General features: G+C 40.7%; 1 protein-coding gene across 2 annotated transcripts in view; it reads right to left on the bottom strand.

The window, feature by feature from the left end:
• The window catches only part of myom3 (myomesin 3), a 42500-nt gene that overhangs the window by 7327 nt on the left and 11860 nt on the right, over nt 1-23313 (bottom strand). For both annotated transcript variants that reach the window (XM_028981528.1, XM_028981529.1), the window contains 16 exons: nt 23013-23105; nt 22798-22886; nt 20934-20978; nt 18753-18893; nt 17577-17738; nt 12757-12898; nt 12093-12292; nt 10972-11025; nt 8780-8907; nt 5805-5988; nt 5263-5437; nt 4563-4684; nt 3179-3366; nt 1331-1457; nt 617-798; nt 42-156 (listed from right to left, as the gene is read on the bottom strand). In XM_028981528.1, the coding sequence (XP_028837361.1) occupies nt 42-156; nt 617-798; nt 1331-1457; nt 3179-3366; nt 4563-4684; nt 5263-5437; nt 5805-5988; nt 8780-8907; nt 10972-11025; nt 12093-12292; nt 12757-12898; nt 17577-17738; nt 18753-18893; nt 20934-20978; nt 22798-22886; nt 23013-23105 (2147 nt within the window). The remainder of the gene's footprint in view (nt 1-41; nt 157-616; nt 799-1330; nt 1458-3178; nt 3367-4562; nt 4685-5262; nt 5438-5804; nt 5989-8779; nt 8908-10971; nt 11026-12092; nt 12293-12756; nt 12899-17576; nt 17739-18752; nt 18894-20933; nt 20979-22797; nt 22887-23012; nt 23106-23313) is intronic.

Here is a 23313-nt window from a genome sequence, read left to right as displayed (position 1 = left end):
GTAATTGAAGACCTCTCAGCCGAACTGTCAGCAGCACTGACCTGGTTTGGTCTGAGTTGTGATTGGCTCAGACACCAGAGAGGGCATGCCCACACCTGCCTGGTTGACAGCTGAGACACGGAGACGGTACGTCTGGCCGGCGTTCAGGCCAGATACCTGTGCAGAAGAATATGTGTATTTTCCTGTCAACACAACAGCATATGCATACACACACACACACACACACACACACACGAACACACACTATATAGAGAATATTCATGAAAAGAGATGTGCCAATTTATTGATACATTATTCAACCCCAAACGACCAAGATGACATAACCCAGAGCATTATGGGATTATATAATTGCTATGATGATTTTTTTAGTCATGTAGCAGTGATAAAATTGTAAATACAAAGCATCACCAGTTTCAGTGCATCGCTTTGATTGAACAGATGAACAAAATCTATGGCCTGTCTTGCTCATTAAATTACTTTAAGCAGTAATTCCTCTAGACATGTCTGATTCTGAATATTAAAAACTCGGTATGCAATAAATAACATAATGCTCAAAAACAAATATTATCTGACTGCTGCTTTATTGATATTGAAATGTTTGAACACATCAGCCCACCTTCAGATAGGTGTCTTGAACTGGCTCTGAAGTCACTGGGATCCACTCTTCTGACTCCACCCCCTGACTTATCTCCACCAGGTATCCACTGACTGCTGATTGGCCTTCATACAGAGGCACTGCCCACAGCAGCACCAATGAGGACCTGCGAACCTCTCTAAACTCCAGGTCATAGGGGCAACCTGGGGAATGAGTTCAGCGAAGCACAAAGAAAACCCCAGAATAATTGAACAGGGTGTTAGAAATTGAAATTAGGAGGGCAATTGCTTTTGATCAAATGATCTAATGATCAAAGCTCAACCCCCTGAACTTGAAAGAAGCCGTTCGAATTTCTCCATTTGCTGAGTGTGAACACAAAGCTCTTCCCAGCCAGAAAATAAATAGGCTTTTGTAAAGGTTGTGTACCACTACAGGGAATAATAAAAGCCAGTATTGATCTCTATCTAACACTATTATCTTGGCAGCCTCTCCATAACAACATATAATCTGTGACGGAATGACCAACTGGAGACCAAACAACAATAACATGTTTAAATGGGGTTGACTAGGTCACGGCCTTTATCTTCAATTGTCTAAGTTATTAACAGAGTGAAGAGTGTCTATTTTAAGGAATGACTGGACGCTGGATTGTGCTTTGCTGTGCTCATTCCCATTTTCAGCACTCCGATTGCTCATGGTGTTTTATCTGACTCTGGAGGCAGTGAATATTCCTACCAGGCTGGGGCATTGTCCATTCTTCACACTGGAAGAATTCGCTCGGTTCAGAAGGCTTCCCAATTCCGCTTATGTTTGCTGCGAACACACGAAACTGGTAATAGTGTCCCTCCAGGAGGTTCGACACCTGAGATGGAAGAAGATTCATTTATTAATAAATACCAGCAGATATGTGAATAATAACAAGGCTAGCATTCAGTTTTAAATTTTATGGGCACAGCAATTTATAGTGCATTGCCAATGCTTAAAAAAGTTAATTTAATCATATGATTATATATCAAAACAAATTGGCACTTTGAAAACCTAAGGCCATTGTAATCCTAACTATATAATCCTAACTATATAATCCATAATTATTGTTATTTATGCAAAATAAGGGCTATGCAGATCAACAAATGTCATAGTACAGAGGATATCATATAACAGTTACTTAGTATTTAGTTTAATGACTTGGAAATATGAGGAAATATTTACTGTATGTCTTTAACAACAGCTTAGTACCAGGTTTCTGAAGAGACAAACTCTTAACACAATGTCTGTGATCTTCATGATTAAAGGCAGATAAGCTGTCTTAAGAAACAAATGTATTGATTATAAAATTGATTGCTTAACATTAAGCCTGGAAGGTAATCACTAGTGGCATGCACCAACCCATGGACTGAAAAGAGTACAACGTTTTCAAAGACCAACCATCCAGACCAGGGTCTTATTGGTATTTAATGAGGATCAACCCCAAGGCTTTGTCTATAGATCTGCCATTAAACACATGTAGGGTGTACACTGCATCTACAGCAGTCCTCAGGATGGAAGATGTCCGGGTCTTTTAGCTGTTGTTCCTTTCAAAGACACTAGATGGCACAAGTATGATTCCAAAAAAACCTGTTCGTCCACTGCTAGAATGGAAAAGGAATTTCCATCAAGAGTGGAACAAATCCTGAGGGTTCACATTTCAGACGGACTCTAATGAGGCTGGATAGGTAGCATGCGTTCCTGACTGCTCAATGAGGGGAAAGGTTTGGAAATAAAAAAAATCATTTGCATTGGTATTCCCAGTGTCATGGAGCCGACTGCCCTGAGCGCACATTCCCAGTGATATCAGTATGCTTTAATTATAGCCATTGACAATGTGTCATTTTAAGAATCGGTTGTAAAAGACATCAGGCTAAAACGGATCTGTTTGTTTACATGGACAACACATTCATGTGAAGAAATGATGGCAACCCTGGGACCAGTTTCATTCCAACAGAGGGCCTTATGGACCAGACATCATAAGACATACTAGAAGATGCACAACAGCATGCTAGTAGACATTTTCCCAGGCAATTCGAGTAAAATGAGTAGAGGAATTAATAGAAAGCATCAATCAAATGAAAACATACAAAATTGGAAAGTTTTCTTCTTGACTTTCTTCACTAAGCTCAAAATCTAACTGAGCTGCTATATGAAATAAATATTCATGGACTTAAAATATAATTTTGAGAAATATACTTCATATTAAAACAAATGTATTCATTAATTGGTATCTCATGAGTTGCCCTCACTATTATAAACCCAGAGGCCTTTCTCATACATTGGGCATATAAACAGTCATTAGCCTCATCAGAAATTCGTCTGACTTCCACAACGTGGCCACAGGTTGGACTTTGATCGGCAGATAGATGTGTTTAAATGAGCTGCTCTCAACTAATGAGGAGAGACAGCAGGATGAAAAACCCACAGGTCCAGAGCGCGTGCTTTAATGAGGTTTCTCAGGGCCTTCGATGACTGCTAGGTGATGCACTTCAAACGCAGGAGCTGGAAAAAGACGCGAGCGAAGGTATTATTGACAGCCCTGAACCCGCAGCCCACCTTGTACACTCGCTCTTTGACAGGCGCTGTGTTCACTTCACGCCAGGCAGACCGGGCCTTCTGACGCTGGTCCAGGTAGTACCCCCGGATGGGGTCGCCTCCATTGTGGGCCGGGGCTCTCCAGCTGATCAGCATCTCGGAGGCGGTGCACAGCAGCAGAGCGAAGCCTGATGCGGGTGAGGGGGCACCTGAAAAGGCAGTCAGAACTCCAGATGGAACACCTAAACAACAGTCCTGATGGAGACTTTCCGAGAGCAACAGGATGTCGAGCATGGCTGTAGACAAATTGAATAAAAAGCTGAACTCAACTGACTGAATGTGTACATTTTAACACCAGATGGCAAAGACATCATATTGGTTATATTCCATATCATTGTCACAGTGACCTTGGTCTTTTGTGGCCCATGGTTTGTGCTTTTCCTCGTGTATTAGCTCGTTTGCATCATTAATTATTCAAATGAGTAATCTCCTTAATCAAGTGGATGATAAATGGAAATCCAGTTAAAGTAATTCTCCGCCGCGGCAACGTCTTTAATCAGTTAATCAATGAAGCACCAAGGCATGAAAAAGCCCCGCAGAGCCCAGAAGTCTTCCCAAGTCAGGGGTGAATGGCCACCAATCAGACAAAAGCAGCAGATCACAGATAACCTGCAGCAGGTCTGAAAATAACTCATTTATTTCCAACTCTCTTTTTTTCTTCTTTTTCCTTTTGCTCTTTTTTCGCTTGCTCGTCCACTTTGAGCAGTATCTGATGAGAAACACACACCTGAAACTGGTCTGTAGGACATGAAAGCTCATCCCCCAGACATGCATAATGGCAAAAATAGGAGAGCCTATATGAGGCAGTGGCACCGGTGTCAGTTTGCGGGCGCATTTCGTATCAGGACAGCGTGGTGCAATCTAAAGGGATGGGACGGAAATGTCAGGCCTATCACCGTCTGCTCGTACATCAGCGTATCTGTAAATTACATCAACGTGAGTGACAGGCGAAATGAGACACTATTACCGGGAAGCTGGCAGCAGAGTACACATAATCAGACGTGCTATTATAGGTCAAAACTGTGGCCAGGAATGGCAAGGTGCTTCTGCAGAAACAGATTACACCGGCAGCTAATGTCCCTCTCTTTAAGAGGAAAGCAATATCATACATCAAAGCCAGCCGGTGTAGAATTTAAAATATGGAGCCTGGAGGAATGGGATCTTTGGGTTTGTCTTTGGTTGAGGGAGTTCTTCTGAAGAGAACGGAAGCATTTACAATGCAGATGTGGATATATATATTGGTCCACTCCGGGTTTTGAGTTTTTTTTGTAACTCAGCCAGACAATGGAAATTCCCAGCAGGCACCAGGTCTGAGGACGCGCCCGGCGCCATGTTGAGTACTCACGAACGGCGGATTTGACCATCACTGGCTCCGACTGCTCCGAATATTGGCTGTTTCCGGCTCTGCCCACAGATTTCACGCGGAAAACGTACTGTTTCCTAGAGGTCAGCCCATGAACAGTGAACCTGAGGCAGAAATAGTAAAAATTAAACCATATTCCTTCATAGTTGGAGAAAAAAAGATTATTTAAAATACATATGATGAGACACATTATATATCCAGTTCCCCTATTGTGGTTAGCTGAGATGCATATTTTGAGTGTATGTGATGAGAACTTGTCTGAAAAAAAAAGTTTTTCAGAGACAAAATACTGGTTTCCCATATATTGTATTCTGTCATTGTGTTATACACATGAAACAGTTTGGGCACCCTCTCTTAAAATGTCTGTTACTGTGCATAATGGTGCTGAAGAACTCATAACCATCATTATATGTAAGATTGTTGTATTTCTTTTCTTTTGTACAATTCTGCAGTGTAAAAAAATGGATGCACGTCTCAGGTAACTTTTAACAAGGCTTAATTAGCTATGTATTCTATATAGGTTCATATTCTGTCCACTTAACTATTCACAGGAACAGACATTTCAAGGATGCCTAAAACTTTGCATTACACTTTATTAAAACATAATCTACCAATTAATGCACTGATGCACAGTAATACACAGACATATATGTTTAATATTATCTTGAGAAGTGCATTAAACCTGTTGCTGGTGATGGGTTTGTTGTTGATGGTCCTCCACTCCTCTTTTCCAGCCTCACTGCAGTAGAGATAATATCCCAGAATGCTTTCTTTGTCCCAAGGCTCTTTCCACAGCAGAAGGATGGATGAGTCTGTGTCCCTGACAGCCTGGACACCACAGGCCGGTGGGGGTGGCTCTAGAACAAAAAGACAAAAAAGAGGAATCAAGAGAAGATGCCACGATGCCTAAATAAATGAGATCAGTAACAGAAAAGCCAAAAATTTAATTTTTATTCACCTCCTTGGAAATCTATGTTAATGTGTGAAAACTGACATTCCCTGGCTACTTAAAAAAACACATCAATCGTGCACCAGATATATCTTTCTTTCTATCTATATATCTATCTTAACCCAATCTAGCACGGTCACTGATACATCGCAACAATGCTGCTAAGCATTTTGTAAACTGTCACGGTGCCTGTGATGAGGTAAGGAACGTCCCTAATATCACACAACATACTGCATCGAAAGTTTAGACACATATGCAAGAAGTATGTAACTCACCCAGAGCTGCTCGCAGTGAGACAGGTGAGCTGGGCACAGAAGGGTCACTCACGCCGTACTTATTAACAGAGCGAACCCTGAAGCAATACGACTTCCCTTTCTGCAGGCCAAACTCGACAAACCTCGGGGAGATGACAGCCATGTCCAGGCTGGTCAGCTGCCAGCTGTTCTTCCCCTCGATGGACTGTCAACACACCAGTCAAACAGATGATTTTTCCATAAACCACCACAACAGGCCTGTCACATTTGCTGAAATGAGCACTGTGCAAACAGCATGACGAATACAAATTACAGATTTTTTTTACTGAACTGACCTAATAAAGGACCTAAAAAAACATAAAGGTCCATCAAGGAATAAACTGAGAAACACCTATGAAAATAACTTTAAACTTTCTCATTCACTTAAATCTGATATCCTGAATGCAGAGCAAATTCATACATGAACCCCATCAAAAAAAAAAAAAAAACAGCAGCGTCTGTATTCCCTGTGTTTATTCACATCAAACAGGTAAAAGACACATAACACAGACGGGAAAAACACAGCAGGAGTGTGAAACCTCCATATTGGTGTCTTCTAACATCATAAATAAATTAACTGCATAATCGGGTCATTTCTTTCATTCCCTCCGGAATCCTTTAATATCCATTTTCTTTATTTGTGCTCGTTGATTCCTGCCTGCTGCATTAATATTTCTGTCTATTACACTGCATCGTTTTGGGATGAATAGAAATTAAATTAAAAAAAGGGCCAGTGAGTAGTTTTTGGTCATAAAAAAAAAAAACCTGCCTAAGGTAGGCATTTGAATGTTTTTTTAATACCTGCTATGAAAAGAAGATGGAAAAATGTGCATAATTCCAGATATCCGTGATGGATTGGACAGTTTTATTATGGCACTACTTTATAAAAGTCCAATAAAAGAAACTATAACCCATGGCATTTTGCCGTGTTCCTGCTCATTACTAAAGGTGGAAGCTGCCAGGTTTGTTCGTCTCCACTGATATTGGAATTCTGTAGTCCTGTGCTGATGTGAAATGATCACGTCCAGATATCTTAAGCCAAACACTGTGACATTATGAAAAACTTCCAAAACTCATCAGACTTCAAACTTATATTCAAACAAATATTAAACTTTTGTTAATATTTGCACATGTACCTCTCAGCATTGTTCTGTTAATGTTCTTGATATAATGATGTATAATGAGAAAGTACTCATGCATTTGAAAACCAGTGTTGGACAAGTTAAAAGTAAAAATATTATTTAAATTTGGCTTAGAAATGCAAGTCTTTGGTTTCTTTAATGTATAACTTGTACAACTAACTTTTATACAAATGGATCAACTGGAGCCCCAATAAGCAAAGCCAATCATACCAGCATCCAGAGGTCGTCTGTGGAAAGGGGTGTCTGTGTATAAGTCGCTATATAAGTCGTGGGAAACCGTAATACAATCTGAGATACTTTTATGGTTGTTAGCCAGATGGCTCCCCCATTCACTTTCCATTTATGCTTAACCAACATTTGGGTCCCTGAGCCAATTTCCAGGTCTTTTGGGACAAGACACTGACACATATAGGCAAATTAGAATGGCCAGGCCAATGAATGGTGAGAGAACAGGGAGAGATGCAATTGTGTGATTGACATGGATGTGACCCACAGTGTCATGCACTGCACCAACACACTGTTAGCTAACTTGGTATTGATCTAGATATACACCTGACAATAAATACCTTCCCAATTTTTCCAGTTCTTTATTGAAAGAAAATTAAGAAATTAAGACCAACGTATTTCTTGGTGCCCATACCAAGCCCCATTAATGTAAATGTGAAAAGTGTACCGATGTACAACCCAGGTTACCCAAATATTTTACTTCAAACTGTTCTGGCCAAGCCTTGAACTTTGATTCTACCAATTCCTACAAGCATCCCAACTTGAAAGTACTGTTAGAACCGGAATATCATGTGTAGGTCTTTCCTGCAGAGAAATTGAAAGAGTCGAGAGAAACAGTCTCCAGTCTCCAGGAAGAGCATCAAAACAGCAACAGAAGTGAAAGGCGACTCACAGGACCAGAGCTTATTAGTGGGCTCAGTGTGAACTGTAAAGAAAGTTGCAGCAATAAAAGTGTCAGAATAAGAAAAAGCTGCTCGTCTGGACGACTGGAAGAAGGAGTTATGAATTAACAAAGAAAATTTTGAACTCAGTTCATCATGCAGGGCTGTTGTACACCACTGAGTAGGCAATATGATGGTTTTTCAGTGTCCTGACATGAACTATCAAACATGGAGCAGGAAGCCTGATGGTCTTGGGCTGTTTTGATGGGTTGGTTAACCAAATGGCTACCACAGTATTCTGCAGCGCTACCATCTGATATTCGCCTAGTTGTTCAGGGGGAGGTCATCCTACAGCAAGATAAGGATCTAAAAGTCCTAAATATACCAGAACTACCTTATGAAAAAATACCTATGTGAAGAACCAGAATGTGGAGTGGCCACAGTCTCCAGACCCCATCAAGCTGCTTTAGGGTAAACTGGACAGACGAGTGAAAGCAAAGCGAAGCAAAGTGTCACACAGTAGTATCAATTGTTTATATGTTCTATGCTTCCACTTCAAAGTACTTTAAGATATTCAGTAAAAAAAAACAAAAAGACTGGAAAATTTGGTTCTTTTTGCCTGGTGGTGTATGTTAATAAGTTCAGGAGACAGCGGATCATTTCAGAGAGAGATATTTATTTACCTAATGGCCATTTCCACTTTTAATGAGCCTCCCCCCCATACACTCGCACAGACCAGCTGACTGCAGTGCCTCCACGGCTCCAATTAAGTAAGTGGTCAGCACTGTGTGTTAATGTGGCCAGCAGGCTGTGCTGCAGTAAGTCGCATGTCTGAGTGGACAAAGGCTGGGATTTAATGAGCGTTGAGGTGGATCAGGCAGCGACTTGAGGAGGGCGCTCGGGGACTGATGGGAAGATTCTAACTCACCCGCTCCACAAAGAAGGTGAGAGGTTCTCTGCCCCGTGGTTCTGGCTCGTTCCATCTCAGGACAGCATAGGTGTCGCTCAGCTCACATACTCGCACATTGGTCGGGGGAAACGGTACACGAATTTGACCTTGAAGATGGTGAGAGAGAGAGAGAGACAAAGAGAGAGAGAGAAAGGCCTTACAGAATGTCTGGAGCCTATTCCACAGGCTGGGCATGTCACAGTTTATAATGTCAATTTAAGAGAGGTGAATTCAACGTAGATAAGCCACAGATCCAGCAGTGTTTAGATGCAGATTTCCCCGTACGGACATGTGCAAGATACCTGTCAATCATCCCTTTTGGCTCCCCCCCATTTCCAACTTAATGTTTTGTGCAACACAAATAATTATACATAGAGCTGTTAGTTAGTTTCTACCCTTCAATAAACCGATGACTACCAAGTCATTCTTTAAACTTGACCTTTCACCAGCATACAGCCACCACACGCAATGGCTTATTATGTCTACTCGTCTGTTCTACTTTGCTGGTCCTGCACATTTATTTCTTTTGTGCAAAATGATTAGAATTACTGTCAAATAAAAAAATTTTACAGCACTGCTATCTTAGCATTTCAGAAAAAAAATTTACATACATTTTATTATACTATGTTTTTATTGTATGATAAAAAAGCCTCACGGGTTCTGTCAATGGGAAAGCTGCACCTTATTCTAAAGCATATTCCACCATTTGAATCACTGGGGATACCCATCAAATTTAGGATTGACTACAAAATACTATTTTTGACCTAAAAAATAGTATTAATGGTCTTGCCCCACAGTACCTGAGTGAACTTTTAGTTATTTACAATATGCCACAACCCCTGCATTGGAAGGGTGCTACTGGTACAAAGTCCAAAAGGTCACAGTTGGGATTAGATCCTTCTCTTATAGAGTGGAATGGCTTGCCGGTCAGGTTTCAGGAAATGTGCAATAGTTACACAGGACTAAAACCTTCTCTGCACTGTCCAGTACATCCAAACATGGACGGATGCTCTATACTACAAGTTGGACTTTTCCACCAATACACCTGTTGGACTAATTTTTCTTTTCTTGGACAAACCATCACCAACCCTGCACTGATACCAATTGCAGGCTCACTGCACCCTGGAAGAGTGTCCCTTTCTGTATCACTCCTTCCCAAGGTTTCTTCCTTTCTTTTTTCTTACTCCTTTTTTTGTGGATTTTTTCCTTATGTGCAGAAGGGTCAAGTGTGGGGGATGTCAACTGTAGGGCCTGTCAAAGCCCATTGAGACATACTGTATGTGATAATGGCCTACATAAGAAATAAATGTTGTTGTTGAATCTCTAAGTTAGAGTGTTTTGGGCATTTAACTTCCTGGTAGATTCTCCTCTCGTCTGAAACCACGTGTGTCTCCTCTCATCCCTGCTCTGTTTTGTTGAGAAAATAAATTTTCTCTGTCAATTACATCCTTTTATTCATGCTGTGCCACTTACACCACACTGCTCACATTGCACCACTCAAAATCACATCTCAAACCAAAGAAACTGGAGGATAGAAAGATAAAAAAAAAAACAATTCAACAAATTGAAGATACTGGCGGAATATAAAGAGCTGGTAACAGAACAAAATGTTACTAGATGCATTTTCAACACAAGAACACAGAACAGCAGGGATAGGTTTTTATAAAGGATTCTCTGATTTTTCTGACAGAAGTGAAGGACATTGGGAACTTAATATTCACTCCCTCATGTTTCCATAATAAAGACACGGGCTTACGTTCTCACCAAAGGCCTGGCAGCGCCTGCTTTCTCGACTACGGTGTGCGATGTTTCCCCACACGCCGGGCAGCTTAATTGCATCATACAATAATAATCCCACAGCAATCCCTCTCAGGCTATAAAAGGTCCGCTTTCAGACAGCACAGCAATTCCCAAAGCCTACAGCATCACAAAGTGGTTTATGGGGAGTTGAACCTCAAAGTGTCGCGGCTATAAATCCGCTTTTTATTAGTCTCGAGTCGAATTTGGGATGACACCTCCTGCCGCCTGACACTTGTGAGCAATGTCAGTGGAACGTGACTCAAACCAGGGCCCCGGTGGAGATAATGGTGAAGCGTCTCTGGGCCGCAGGCCTGATGGATGACAGTGATATGTGGGGGCATTAATGGAAATGTTATCGTCGGATCCCTCACCTTCCAGCTGGTCTTTGGTGATGACAATCTCTCTTCCCCTGTCCACTTTCACCACTGAGCAAGGCATGGCAGTTGGCGGAGGGTTGAAAAGAAGAAGAAAGCGGTGAGTATCAGCCATTACAAAGCATGAGTGGAAAGATGCCTTTTGTAAATTTGTCCAATACAGAAAGGATTTATGTCTGCGGGGCAAAATCAAAATTTGAGGGTAGTTGATGGTGGTGTTTTTTTTTTTATGTGAACTTATCTGACGTGAGGTATAACCTCTAAATTCAGTTAAAGGATTTTACTCTGTGATGAAATGTATAAACTCATTTTGGTTTGCTAATCTTTCAGCACCATAATTACATTGACTGTTTCATTGCACACAACAGGAATCACATTTTACTGTTTTAATGCACATTTACAAGCCAATCAGAGTAGAGAACAGACTTGTCCATGGAATATGGTAATGTAAACACAGTTGGCCAGTAAAAAAGTTTTCCCTTTCCACATTAGAGAAAAAGCTTTGTGGCTCATGTTAAGAAAACTGATTATGAAAAACAGCTACCCAGTTATGAGTCATGTGTAATTTAATTTATGTAATTCAATTTTAAAATTTCATTTCATTTACCTTACAGTGATCAATCTCTGAAATTGGATGGGAATAAATCATCACTCTCTCTGTCTCACACATACACACACGTGTGCAAACACACACACATGCAAGCACACACATGTTCATGTTCAAATATAATATTTGATATGATGTATTAAATGTATCAGCATGTATCATAATTAAACAAGCTTAAACAACCATGATTTATTAATGACAACATTAATAAACTAAACCATATTCAATTAGTAAACAATTATTGTTTACAGCAGTTTTCTTCGTACTTCAGTGTGCTCTTTCTATGTTCTTTGAATAGTTTGTTATTACTTCAAATATAATGGTATCACGTATTTTTTAGAACAAAAACATTCATTAATTGTGTACATTTAGTAGAAGAGTAACTTACAAACTTATAATCAGACAGTCTAAACATTGTGTTTCACCCTTTTTTTGGAAACTCTTTGCCTTTTCCTGTGTTTGGATTACCATTTTTATCACTCACAAGGGTTATCAAGAATTCTTGTCTTACCCATAGTCCTGCTTGGCTCATTGGGGTCACATGTGAGCACAGGCTGAGTGGGTCTGGAGGGACGTCCCACCCCAGCCTGGTTGACTGCACACACACGGAACTGATAAATGGTGTTTTCCATCAGCCCCATGACAGGGTAGCAGCACATCCTCTGAACGTCCTGGTTACAGCGCACCCACTCACTGACGCCGATGTCACACCTGCGCAGACACACAGGCCAGGACTACAGCTACACACACACACACACTGCAGCCAGAAGTGGAAAAACAAAACCAAACGGCCACTAGGCTCTCACAGTAAGAGGTGTGTGAAGAGTGTGGAGTAATTCTGTCGTCAATATCTGAGTACAGAACAAAATCATCCATCAAATGCCTAACATGAAATTTATTCTGGAAAATAAACACTTTGAGAAGCAATATTCCCAAATCCATTATTTCACTATTTCAACATGCCGTTTTTATTTATTTATTTATTTTTTTATAGCAAAAGGGTGCTATAAACGCACCTACAACAATAACAGCAATCATTGCGAGGAAGCAGAATTGAATGACTGAATAGTTATGAAAGAAAATAAGCAGATTGAAAGACCATAAACATTAACACATCGCAGGCCAAACGTTTGTTATTGCATTGCTAGGTGACTGGTACCCTGCACCGAGTCTACCTCTCTATGTAATAGCCCTCCACTGCGCTGGCTCCATCTGCACTGGGGGGCTGCCAGCGGAGAGAGACGTAGCCCTTGTTCACATCAGAGACCTCCACCTGCAGAGGGGAACCGGGACCACCCAGTACAGCAGCTGACGCATCTGGAAAAGAGGAATTCTCTTATTTCTATTATATAAAATCAACATTTACTAAGGTGTCTTATGGCAAAGGTGCCAGTAGCCTAGTTGGCAAGACAATTTCCTATGAACCAGGTCCAAGCCCCACTTACTACCTTGATGTTGCTCCAGGGTTATCATTTAGTTACCATTTATGACAATTGAATATAAGTATAATTAATAAAAATATCTTGATCTAAAACTGTTCAAATAAATTTGTCTGCACCACTCTGTGTTGCATCTTCTTTGGGTTGTTACTGTATATGTCACATCCACGCTGGCTCCGCCCCCCATGACACTCTCCCCTTTCCCTGAGTATTAGGGTCATTGTCTGTGTCTTGGTGTCCTGTTGCCTGAAGCTGCGGGGTTCCTCGGTGAGTCCTAAACCTGTAGAGTGCATTTGGCATTAGCTCTCTTGCACTTCCGGGGTAGGGCTTCTATTCGGCATGAAGAGGTGCACCGACCATCAGGTGTGGCTTGTTTCGTCTCGTCCTGCTGTTTATTGTCTGTGTTAAGTGACTGTTAATGTGCCACATAGGATCGTGCATAGCCAGAAGGAACCCCAATGACTTCTCAGCCGGTCCAAGGCGGAGTTCTTAGAGGGCATGTGACCGCAGGTAGTGATCTCAGGCAGAGTGACGCATTTGTATCTCGCTGCAATAAACTGTTTTTCTTTCAACTCCTCGGAATTCATCGTTTCCTCTCTTCCCACCTCGTGCGCAACATATATTACTGTAACCTCACTGGACAAGAATACATTTCCAAGGTTTTCCCTGTACATGGTGAAACCATGGTCAAAGCATGAACAAAACATGAAACAAATGGGAATAAATGAGGTATAAAATGCAAATGGCATGTCAAAAGTGAACAAAAACTCTGAATTGAACTAAAACAAGAACATAATTAAAACATGAATAGTCTAAAAGGCCACTGGATGATGTGACAGGAAAAAAAATAGGATTCATATTCAGGAGTAGGTTCATTTAATTGAAAATGTAGTCAAGGTGGCAGAGCCTACACAGCTTTGGAAATGTCTCCGGTCATTGTAATAAGGAAAGTGTGAACGAAGTGAGAGTGAGAGAAGAAACACTGTTAAATGGATGTTTTTAATTTCCTGAGACATGACTGCCACTCAGCCCTCTCACACATTCACAGTTCATGGCGAACCACACAGCCAGCGCCACTAACCTGGTGTCCCTCACCTCTCAAATTTGTAACGCAATTGCAATTCCCTTTCAGATGAGAATCGGAAACCCACAGCCTGCAGGGAGCAGCGGCTCTTTAATTAACTGCTCCTGGATGGAGCTGGGACCCACATCCTTTAATAAGGAAGGAAAGTCGATGGCCCATCTACCACTGACATTAAGCCCACACTCCATCTCTAGGGTCTGCAGCTTTAGGATTGCGAGCGAAGACTCATTAGATTATTCACTACAAATGGCTGCCCTTGGATCGACTGGGTTTGATGGCCTGTGACATTTTTCGTATGTTATTACAAAAAATTCAGAAGCTTATTTGTTAAAAATGTTCGTTTACTTATGTTTATGTCTGCAAATAAGCACAATACAACCCACAGGTCAAACCTAAGAATCAGCACCACAGACAGCTCCTCTTCATTATTTTAATCCAAACAGTAACTACATGGATTACAAACAGAGAAAGTATGTTTTTAGGAGTTTTCTTTAGATCAGGTGAATGGTTGGGTGTGTGTGGGTACCTGGGAAGACATGTTATGGGAAGAAGGCAGGCTGGGTGATGCAGTGTGATGGTTTGGACGATGCTTTTGGGAAATCTTGGTTCCAGCGTTCATGTGGATGTGACTCTGAGACAGACCTCATACCTAAACGCTGTCGTTGAACAAGTACACCACTTCTTGGAAACATTATTCACTGAGATCAGTGACCTCTTGCAGGCAGGTAATGTGACAGTTTAAGAATGGTTTTGAAGAACACAGTCAGTTTGAGGAGTTGACTTTACCAACAGATTTCCTCTCAAGATTTCAGTCAAATGGAGCATGTGCTGGAAATTCACGGAGGCACCACAATATATGTATGTATATATATATATACACACACACTGTTACGTCCCTGGACGTATGCTCCCACGTGTTCTGTGTGTTTGGCTGTGTTTTTGCGTTCTGTCCCTTTTAGGTTGACTTCGTGGGAGGAGTTGAGGCCTACCAGCTCCATCTGCCATTGGTCACCTCCACCTATTTAAAGAGACTTCAGATGGTCTTCGGGAGGTCCCCAGGGTCTGCTAGGCCCTTATGCTTTTGGGAGGTCCCCAGGGTCCACGGAGATCTGCATAGAGCTCCGTTGGGGATCTCATTCGTGTTTCTTGTTTCGTTGTGTGATAGACCCTTTGTTGTTAGCCTGTTAGCTTTTAGCTTGTCATGTGCCGTTTTTGGTAACTTGTACGTGTTTTAGTTATCCCTGCTGTTATCCCATCCCTTCCATTAAGCTGTTTTGATGTTAGTTAGCTGTCCTGAGTCCTCTGTCTTATTGAACCTGTTAGCACACTGTAAATAAAAGCACTGTTTGTATCGTTTGTTTGGTTGCATGTGTAACAGTGGACCTCCTCCTCTCCACACCCTTGTTGCGTTTCTGAGACCCCTAGACTTAGGAACGTGACAAATGGGGGCTCGTCCGGGATTTTTTATTTTTTTTCCTTGGTTTGGTGTTTGTGAGCAGAATCATATATCCGGTAAGTTAGGGTGTCTCTTGGGGTCTTTGCTGTGGCAATGCCCTCCCTGCTGAGCACCACTTTTGTTATTTTGCTTTGTTATTTTTCCTTTCTTTCTTTTGGAGCTACTCCGGGTGGGGGTACGCCGTCACACAGACAGCCTCAGCTTGAGTCTGACTGGGGTGACGTTTGGCGTTCAAAGTTGCCTCCAATCGGTACCCTCCGAAGAGCAGATAGGTTAAGGTAGATTGTGTTAGGCACGTTTAGGACCGGATTTGCAATTTTGCTGTTGTGTTTGTGGCCTCAGGTATACGTTTGGTGGAGAGAAGTTTGTGTAGGCTTGGGTGGTTGTTAGAATTCAGCTTTTTGTTTTTGGCATACAAGTTTGTGTGGGGCAGTTGATCTGTTTGTGTACACAGGTGTGGGTCTAAAGTTAGCACAAGATGCATTTTGTGTGTGGTGGCTGTGTTTGTATCATTTGTGGACATTCGTTAGTGCTCCTTCTGCATTCGTTCGGCACAGTGTTTGAAAGAGACTCTGTTTGAATTGCCGTGTGGTGTTCGCTCACTCTCAGTAGTGAGGTTCTTCGGTGGAAGGATACACTGTTTCAGTTGTGGAGCGTGTTGGTCAATAGGAACGTTTTTCCCAGCCCTGCCTGCTGATGTGCTCTCGTCAAGCATTTCTGCCGATCCGGCGAGTGACTCTGATGCGGATGTAAAAATCTGTGAGTGCTCATTGGAGAAGCGTGAGTGGCTTGATTCAGTGAGAGTTTGTCCAGAATGCGAATACCGTAACTACGGGCTTGCAAGATGGTGCAGGAGCTTCAGCTTTTGCCAACTGGAGTGTCAGCATGAGCTTGAGCTCAGAAAGTTGGAGCAGCAGGTTGGAATGGAACGTGACTAAGTACCAGAGTAAGCACTGAGTGTGCTTTTGTGTAAAGCTCCCGTTCGGGTTAAGTCTAGGACGACTGTTGTATGGCGGTGCGTCTGTTTGTGGGCCTACTGTCTCTTAGGTTATTAGTCCCCAAGAGCAGTGTGGAGTGCCCAGTTTGCCCTATTACTTTTCCCAATCACTGACATTTTTGTATTTCTGTGGAAGTGGGGGAAATATTTCATTGGATCATAGTTTGCTTAAGTTTTGCCCTATTTTACAACCACCACCATTTTTGATTTTGAGTATACAAATTTGTTGTCCACTGCTTGTTTTTGGACCTTCGAAAAAATTGTGAGATTAGTTGAATAGTGCAGATATTGTATTTGAAGGGCCAATGCTTTATCTTGTGCTCTCTTGGATCAACCGAAGGGTTGATATTTGGTGGTGGGGGTGTTACGTCCCTGGACGTATGCTCCCACGTGTTCTGTGTGTTTGGCTGTGTTTTTGCGTTCTGTCCCTTTTAGGTTGACTTCGTGGGAGGAGTTGAGGCCTACCAGCTCCATCTGCCATTGGTCACCTCCACCTATTTAAAGAGACTTCAGATGGTCTTCGGGAGGTCCCCAGGGTCTGCTAGGCCCTTATGCTTTTGGGAGGTCCCCAGGGTCCACGGAGATCTGCATAGAGCTCCGTTGGGGATCTCATTCGTGTTTCTTGTTTCGTTGTGTGATAGACCCTTTGTTGTTAGCCTGTTAGCTTTTAGCTTGTCATGTGCCGTTTTTGGTAACTTGTACGTGTTTTAGTTATCCCTGCTGTTATCCCATCCCTTCCATTAAGCTGTTTTGATGTTAGTTAGCTGTCCTGAGTCCTCTGTCTTATTGAACCTGTTAGCAAACTGTAAATAAAAGCACTGTTTGTATCGTTTGTTTGGTTGCATGTGTAACAGTGGACCTCCTCCTCTCCACACCCTTGTTGCGTTTCTGAGACCCCTAGACTTAGGAACGTGACACACACACACACACACACACACACACTATACAATATAGTTCTAATAGTTACATGGTTCGTTATATGGTCTCATATCTGGTTAGAGTGTATTTGGTTTTCTCACCTTTGACATAGATGTAGGTGCGGTGTTCAACGACTCCGTCCGAAGTGTGGAGACGTGCTGAATAGAAGCCCTCCTGCTCCTTGTGCATACCCCTCAGAGAGAGAGACGCTGAGCGCAGAGACGTCTGGAGACCCAGGCGGTTGGAGGGTTTCAAACACTGTCCTGAGCACAAGCAGAAGATTACAAAAGTTTTACGACTATTGCTTAATAACACATTCATTTCAGCTTCTCTAATTAACTTTACTGTAATAGATTTCTACCACAAATAATAATTGCATACAGATAACAATATTACATTTAGATATTAACATTTGTAAAAATATAGAAATATTTGATGAAGTTTTGGTAGTTTACTATTTGTAATAAAGAATATGAAGCTAATAACTTTATTCTTAATACAATTATTTAACATACTTGCATAGAGGTAATTAGAGGTAATTACAGTGCGAAGGAAATAAATAAAAGGAGTAAATAAAATACAAACATACACAGAACAGCAGAGGCCTTTCAATTATCAAAAACTGCTTTTGATGAAATAAAACCATAAATCTTTCTGTGACACTAAGCCAATGATCGTTCTTTTCATTTGGGCTGTATGGGCTCATGATTGACCCATTATCCTCTTGCAGATCTACTTGACATTCTCCTGCTGGGATCTCTTCCAGCTCAGATGTAAAAGCTCCAGATTTTATCAGTCAGACTCTTCTCACCACGTTGACTTCATTTAACAGAGCCTCTTCAGCTCACCCTCCAGACAGGGCTCTGATGGATTCAAAGATATGATTGGGCTGCCAAAGATAGGTCAAGTGCATCTTGAGTATGAGAGTGTATAATTGTACGCGCACACACACGCACACATATGCACAAAATTAGTATTCATTTATTTGAAGGGTATTAGTATTAGTCTGGGGAATTAGTTATGAAACTTATGATTATATTCCAATGATAGATAAAGAGTGTGTCTTATATGTGAAAGTACAGCAAAAACATTTTTTTCTCATATTTGTAATGTAATAAATTAAGTATTAACAGATAACTATAATTATCTAAGCCTATCCCTCACTTTACCCCAGAAACTCACAACTTCTTCTTTGCAGACAGGAAATCCTTTCAGATCCCAACTATTATGGGTTTACAAGCACACACACACACACACACACACACACAATCACTCACCATCCCTAAACCAGCTCACATCCTGCTGGAAGGGCCGCAGAGCAGAGGAGAAGCTGCAGTGGAGAGTGAGGGTATCTTCCTCCTTCACAAAGGTTGGAGGGAACGTTGACTCAAACTGAGCCTCCACTTCTACAGCTGGAACTGCACAGATTCAAATGTGCAATAAAATCATTCTGCATACCCAGTTTAAAATTAACAGTGCATAAATAATGAAGTAATATGCTAGTAGTCTACTGGTCATGTGATCAGTGCACTTAACCTTCTGATGACCCAACAATTACTACGAGCAATAAAGTCTGCAGAATGAGCCATAACATTTCACAAAAACACAGAAAAAACCCTCTTAACACTTTATACACTCAATTGCAGATGTTAAATGGTGTGATGTTATATTTGCATTTGTTGGTATTGAAATCAGAGACAAATGTTTAGTGGGTAAGAAATAAAACAAATAAAGATATGGTTTCCTCCTGACTCTCTTGTGCTGAAGATACCATTTTATTACTTGTTTTGAAAAAGCAACCACAAAAAAATCAACACTAAAAAGGTTTTAAATGACAAAAAATTATTGAGGTGATCAAACTTATGCACATCCTACTATCACTGGTGACAGACAAATTTTGGACAAACAAGAAAAATTGTCACCAATAACACACTAGCTGCAGAGGTGGACATCACAATTTTGAAAAGGCATGATTTTTGACAAGCTATTTGTTAAGCTACTTTTTCTTGACAGAATGGGGAATTGCTGTGAAATGGGACTGAAAATAGTGTCTGCCGAAACACAACACAGAGGACTCGCCAAGTACTGTTGGTGGTGCAAGATCCATTTTGATAGTTCTGCACAGTGTTAAAAATGCCTGTAGATTTTACAGTAAATGAATGTAAAAAAAAAAACTTAAATTATCTAACTGTATTATATTGTGTAAACTAGTTTAAAAACTGTAGTTTGGTAAAGATTGAAAGGAAAAGGAAATATACAGGGAAAAGCATGTATTAATGTAAATAGATGAATGATGTATGTTTAGAAGTGTTGCGATTACATGGGGTACACAGTTTAGTGTTGTTTTTAACAATGTAGAATCAACTTAAATATTTAAAAGGTGAAGGGGAAAATTTGTAGATTAGAATTTTTAAAATATATTTTTAGTTCTCTAGCACTGCCCAGTTGCCTGCCCTGTCTTGTGATAACTTTATGGACTGTGAATTCAGAATCGTGATCATGATCTAGCCTCCCAGTCATCATAAAGTTGCCACCCAAGTCTGTATGTTGTGCAGAATCTACTGCACAGCTGGCACAGATGGGGCACAGAAAACCTCTTCATAATTTTCTATGACCTCTCATTTAACATTCTCTTTCTACCATCTACTTTATCTTCCCTGTGGCTGACTGGGTGTGAACTGGTGTACATGAGGGGAAAAATAGTCAATAAACTACCAGTAATCACTCACTCACTCACCCACTCATTCACACAAGCCTAATCAGGATCGGTGCTAATTCTGGGTTGCAAAGCACAGGCAAACACAATTAATCACAGGAGGAAACCTGCATCAACATGCACACTCTGTAGACACAAAATGGAAACATGGATTGAAACCCACAACCTCAGAGAGAGCTAACCTTCAGCTACATTATCTATTAAGGTAAACCTATGTGGAGTGAAATATTTCATATCATTTAATTTGGTTATGCAGCGATAATGGTTTGGACTTTTGTGCTCTTAGATAGTGGTGCTAATTATTAAGTTGACTGACATTTCAAGGAAGCGTGAAGAACTATGAATGTCCTTGCTTGACCAGACATGATGTAATCATGTATTTTATGTTTGTTACTCTGTAAAAATATGTATAAATATGTAAATAGACCACTTATGACGTTATACATATGTATAAATATGTGTTTATTAAGAGCTGAGGTTTCTGTGTTATTTTTTTTATTCTGTCTACATTTTCTGTCCATTCTTCTCTGAAGCCCAACCCCACCCTCTTCACACAGAATTCATGTACATTAGCCAAGTATAGAAAAAAATAAGGAATAAAACAAAACAAGAAGAAAAGATGTCCAATCCATCAAAAAAACCAAGTTCTCTCAGTTCTTCACCAGTGGAGAGGAAACACTTCAAAAGGTAGCACAGAAGTGAATAGAGACTTTTTTTTATCAGTGCATGCTGCAGCTCTTACTCGGCATGTGGGCGGGTGCCAGGCCTGCTTTTGGACCCTCATATGCTGATAGAATGATGGAAAAGAAAGAAAGAAAGAAAGAAAGATGTGTCAAGTCAGTGAAATAAGCATCAGATATTCTAAACAATAGAACAGAATGAGCAGACAGGATGAATGAGATGTCTGGTCTTCACCTTTTACTCATTCTGTGAATACAGTCAGATATTAAAAATAAAAAATTCACAATTTTCACCCCCTCTTTCAACTGCTAACTGAATAAAGTTTTAGAAATACAGTTCATTCAATAAGCTATAAAAACATCAGAACTGCTGAATGTAACATTTATTATGTGAAATGTTTGATTTATTTGCATTTAATTTTGGCATTTCATTCATGTTCACAAATTGTCTTTTTAACCACAACACTCTACACACAGTGGGAAGTAGATACAATGTAAAATAACTATAAACAGTGCTACATACATAACATGTCTAATGAAATCATAAAGGGCAAGTTTATGGCCTGTAAAGTGAAAAAGGGCAAAACTAGTCACTCTCTATTCACCCTTCAGTAAAGTGTCACTTTTGAAATTATTTCCACTTAAACTAAGCTAAAAGTTGCATAATGGACAGTTTGGCGTAATATTACAATTTTCATTTCATCTTGGCTGAAAACCATGTGACATAACACATTTTCAAATGTTCACCACCCTCCACTAAACCTGCATAAGGGAAAAAGTTTTGACCTACCTAAGTAAAGAGTTTTGGCATAAACATTACAGGCAGCATGACAGTAAAAATGGCACTAATAAAAGTTAACAATTAGCAATATTTTGCTGTGAGACCTTTCTTCTACTTAGTTTTCCAGAGTGTTTTTTCTAGAGCCAGGCTGCATAAACTACTTCATGCACTGTCTAATAACATTATCCCCATTATGCACTTGAAAAGTGGATTGAAGCCTTTAGAAAAGGGTTTTTAAATTCACCTCAACTATGCCATACTTTGCAACAGAAATTATTTGGACAAAAAAGTCATTTCCGGTATTACTAAACATTAAACATGTATTTTATTACATAACATGTATTTTTATAACACTAAACGTGTATTTTATTTTACTGATTGTCATGGCTTGGTGCAGCTGGGTTCGCAGCCTGCACCGATCAGCTTGACAGCAGGTCTCTAATCATGGAGAGGTGCTGCTGATTAGGCATCCATGGTTAGTGCCCTTTTATAAGGAACTGCATTAATGTGGACGTTGCCTTACCTGAGGTCTTTGGTTTATGTTCCTGGCCTTATTCTTACAATTTGTATTTCTTTTCTGTGCCACATGTTTTGTTTTATGTCTTTATTAAACTCCTTTTATGATACAAGATGCCTTGATTCTGCGTCTTCTTCCCACTCCAGCCTTTGGTCATGACAATGATCATGACAGCAATTTCAGGATATCAGGGGAGTAAATACTGGACAAGTATAGTCATGCGTACAAACATGATATAGTACAATTAAATTCTGTTCCAGTACCCAGAAGATGCTGCTTCATTCCAGAATTTTTAAATCCTTATAATACGGTACTTTAATTAATTAATGTGGAGGCCAGATGTAGCGCTATGACATTTTTTGTTACTAATTCATTGGCATCTTTTAAGAAATGCTCCAGAAGCCCTTTTGGGAGTCTTATTACCAGTAACACAAGTGCCTGTACGTGCGATGGAGCAAAAAGAGGCTCATTAAAGTTTAAATGATGGCTTGTGCACTCCCATGCAAACTCTGACAAAAGCCTCAATAAGTCGGGTTTTGGGGGCTTTTTGGACAGAAGACAGGCTTTAAACCAACTGCATGTAAATCCGGACCTGTGAAAGGTGTAATTTAGTAACTCTGAAACTCACAGTTCACCAGCAGGGTGGCAAAGGTGCTCGCCTCGCCCAGACTACTCTTTGCTACAACCTTGTACTCCCCGGCATCCTCAGCTGTGCACCTGAAACGGCCAAACATGAAGAAAGTCATGGCCCTTCTAAATGGAGGGCCCCAGCAAGTGCAACTCTCCGAAAGCAGCGCATACTGTGGGGCAGCGAGCCTCTGAAGAGATCAGTAATGAAATTACCTTCTGATCTCCAGAGAGTTGAGACCATGCTTCTGAACCAAACTGTAGTTCCAGAGCTGCGCAGACGTGCTCAGCGGCACCCCATTTTTGTACCTGATCCATATTGAGAAGAAGGATGAGATGATTTAACACAAGGAAGGACCCAAAATTGAATAGACTTGCTCCACATATTTAGCTCTTTAATTCCATATCACTAGACAGTTCTAAGTATGCCTTGTATATGCTCTTCCACCAAGGATGAAAGACTTAAATAAATATGAAAAGGTCCAGTTGAAGGGAATGAAGGGAATTAGAGACTTGA

Source organism: Denticeps clupeoides, chromosome 5 (genome assembly GCF_900700375.1).
Source record: "Denticeps clupeoides chromosome 5, fDenClu1.1, whole genome shotgun sequence".
NCBI lineage: Eukaryota > Metazoa > Chordata > Actinopteri > Clupeiformes > Denticipitidae > Denticeps > Denticeps clupeoides.
Note: the sequence above shows the minus strand (reverse complement) of the source record. Positions and strands in the feature narration are given on the sequence as shown.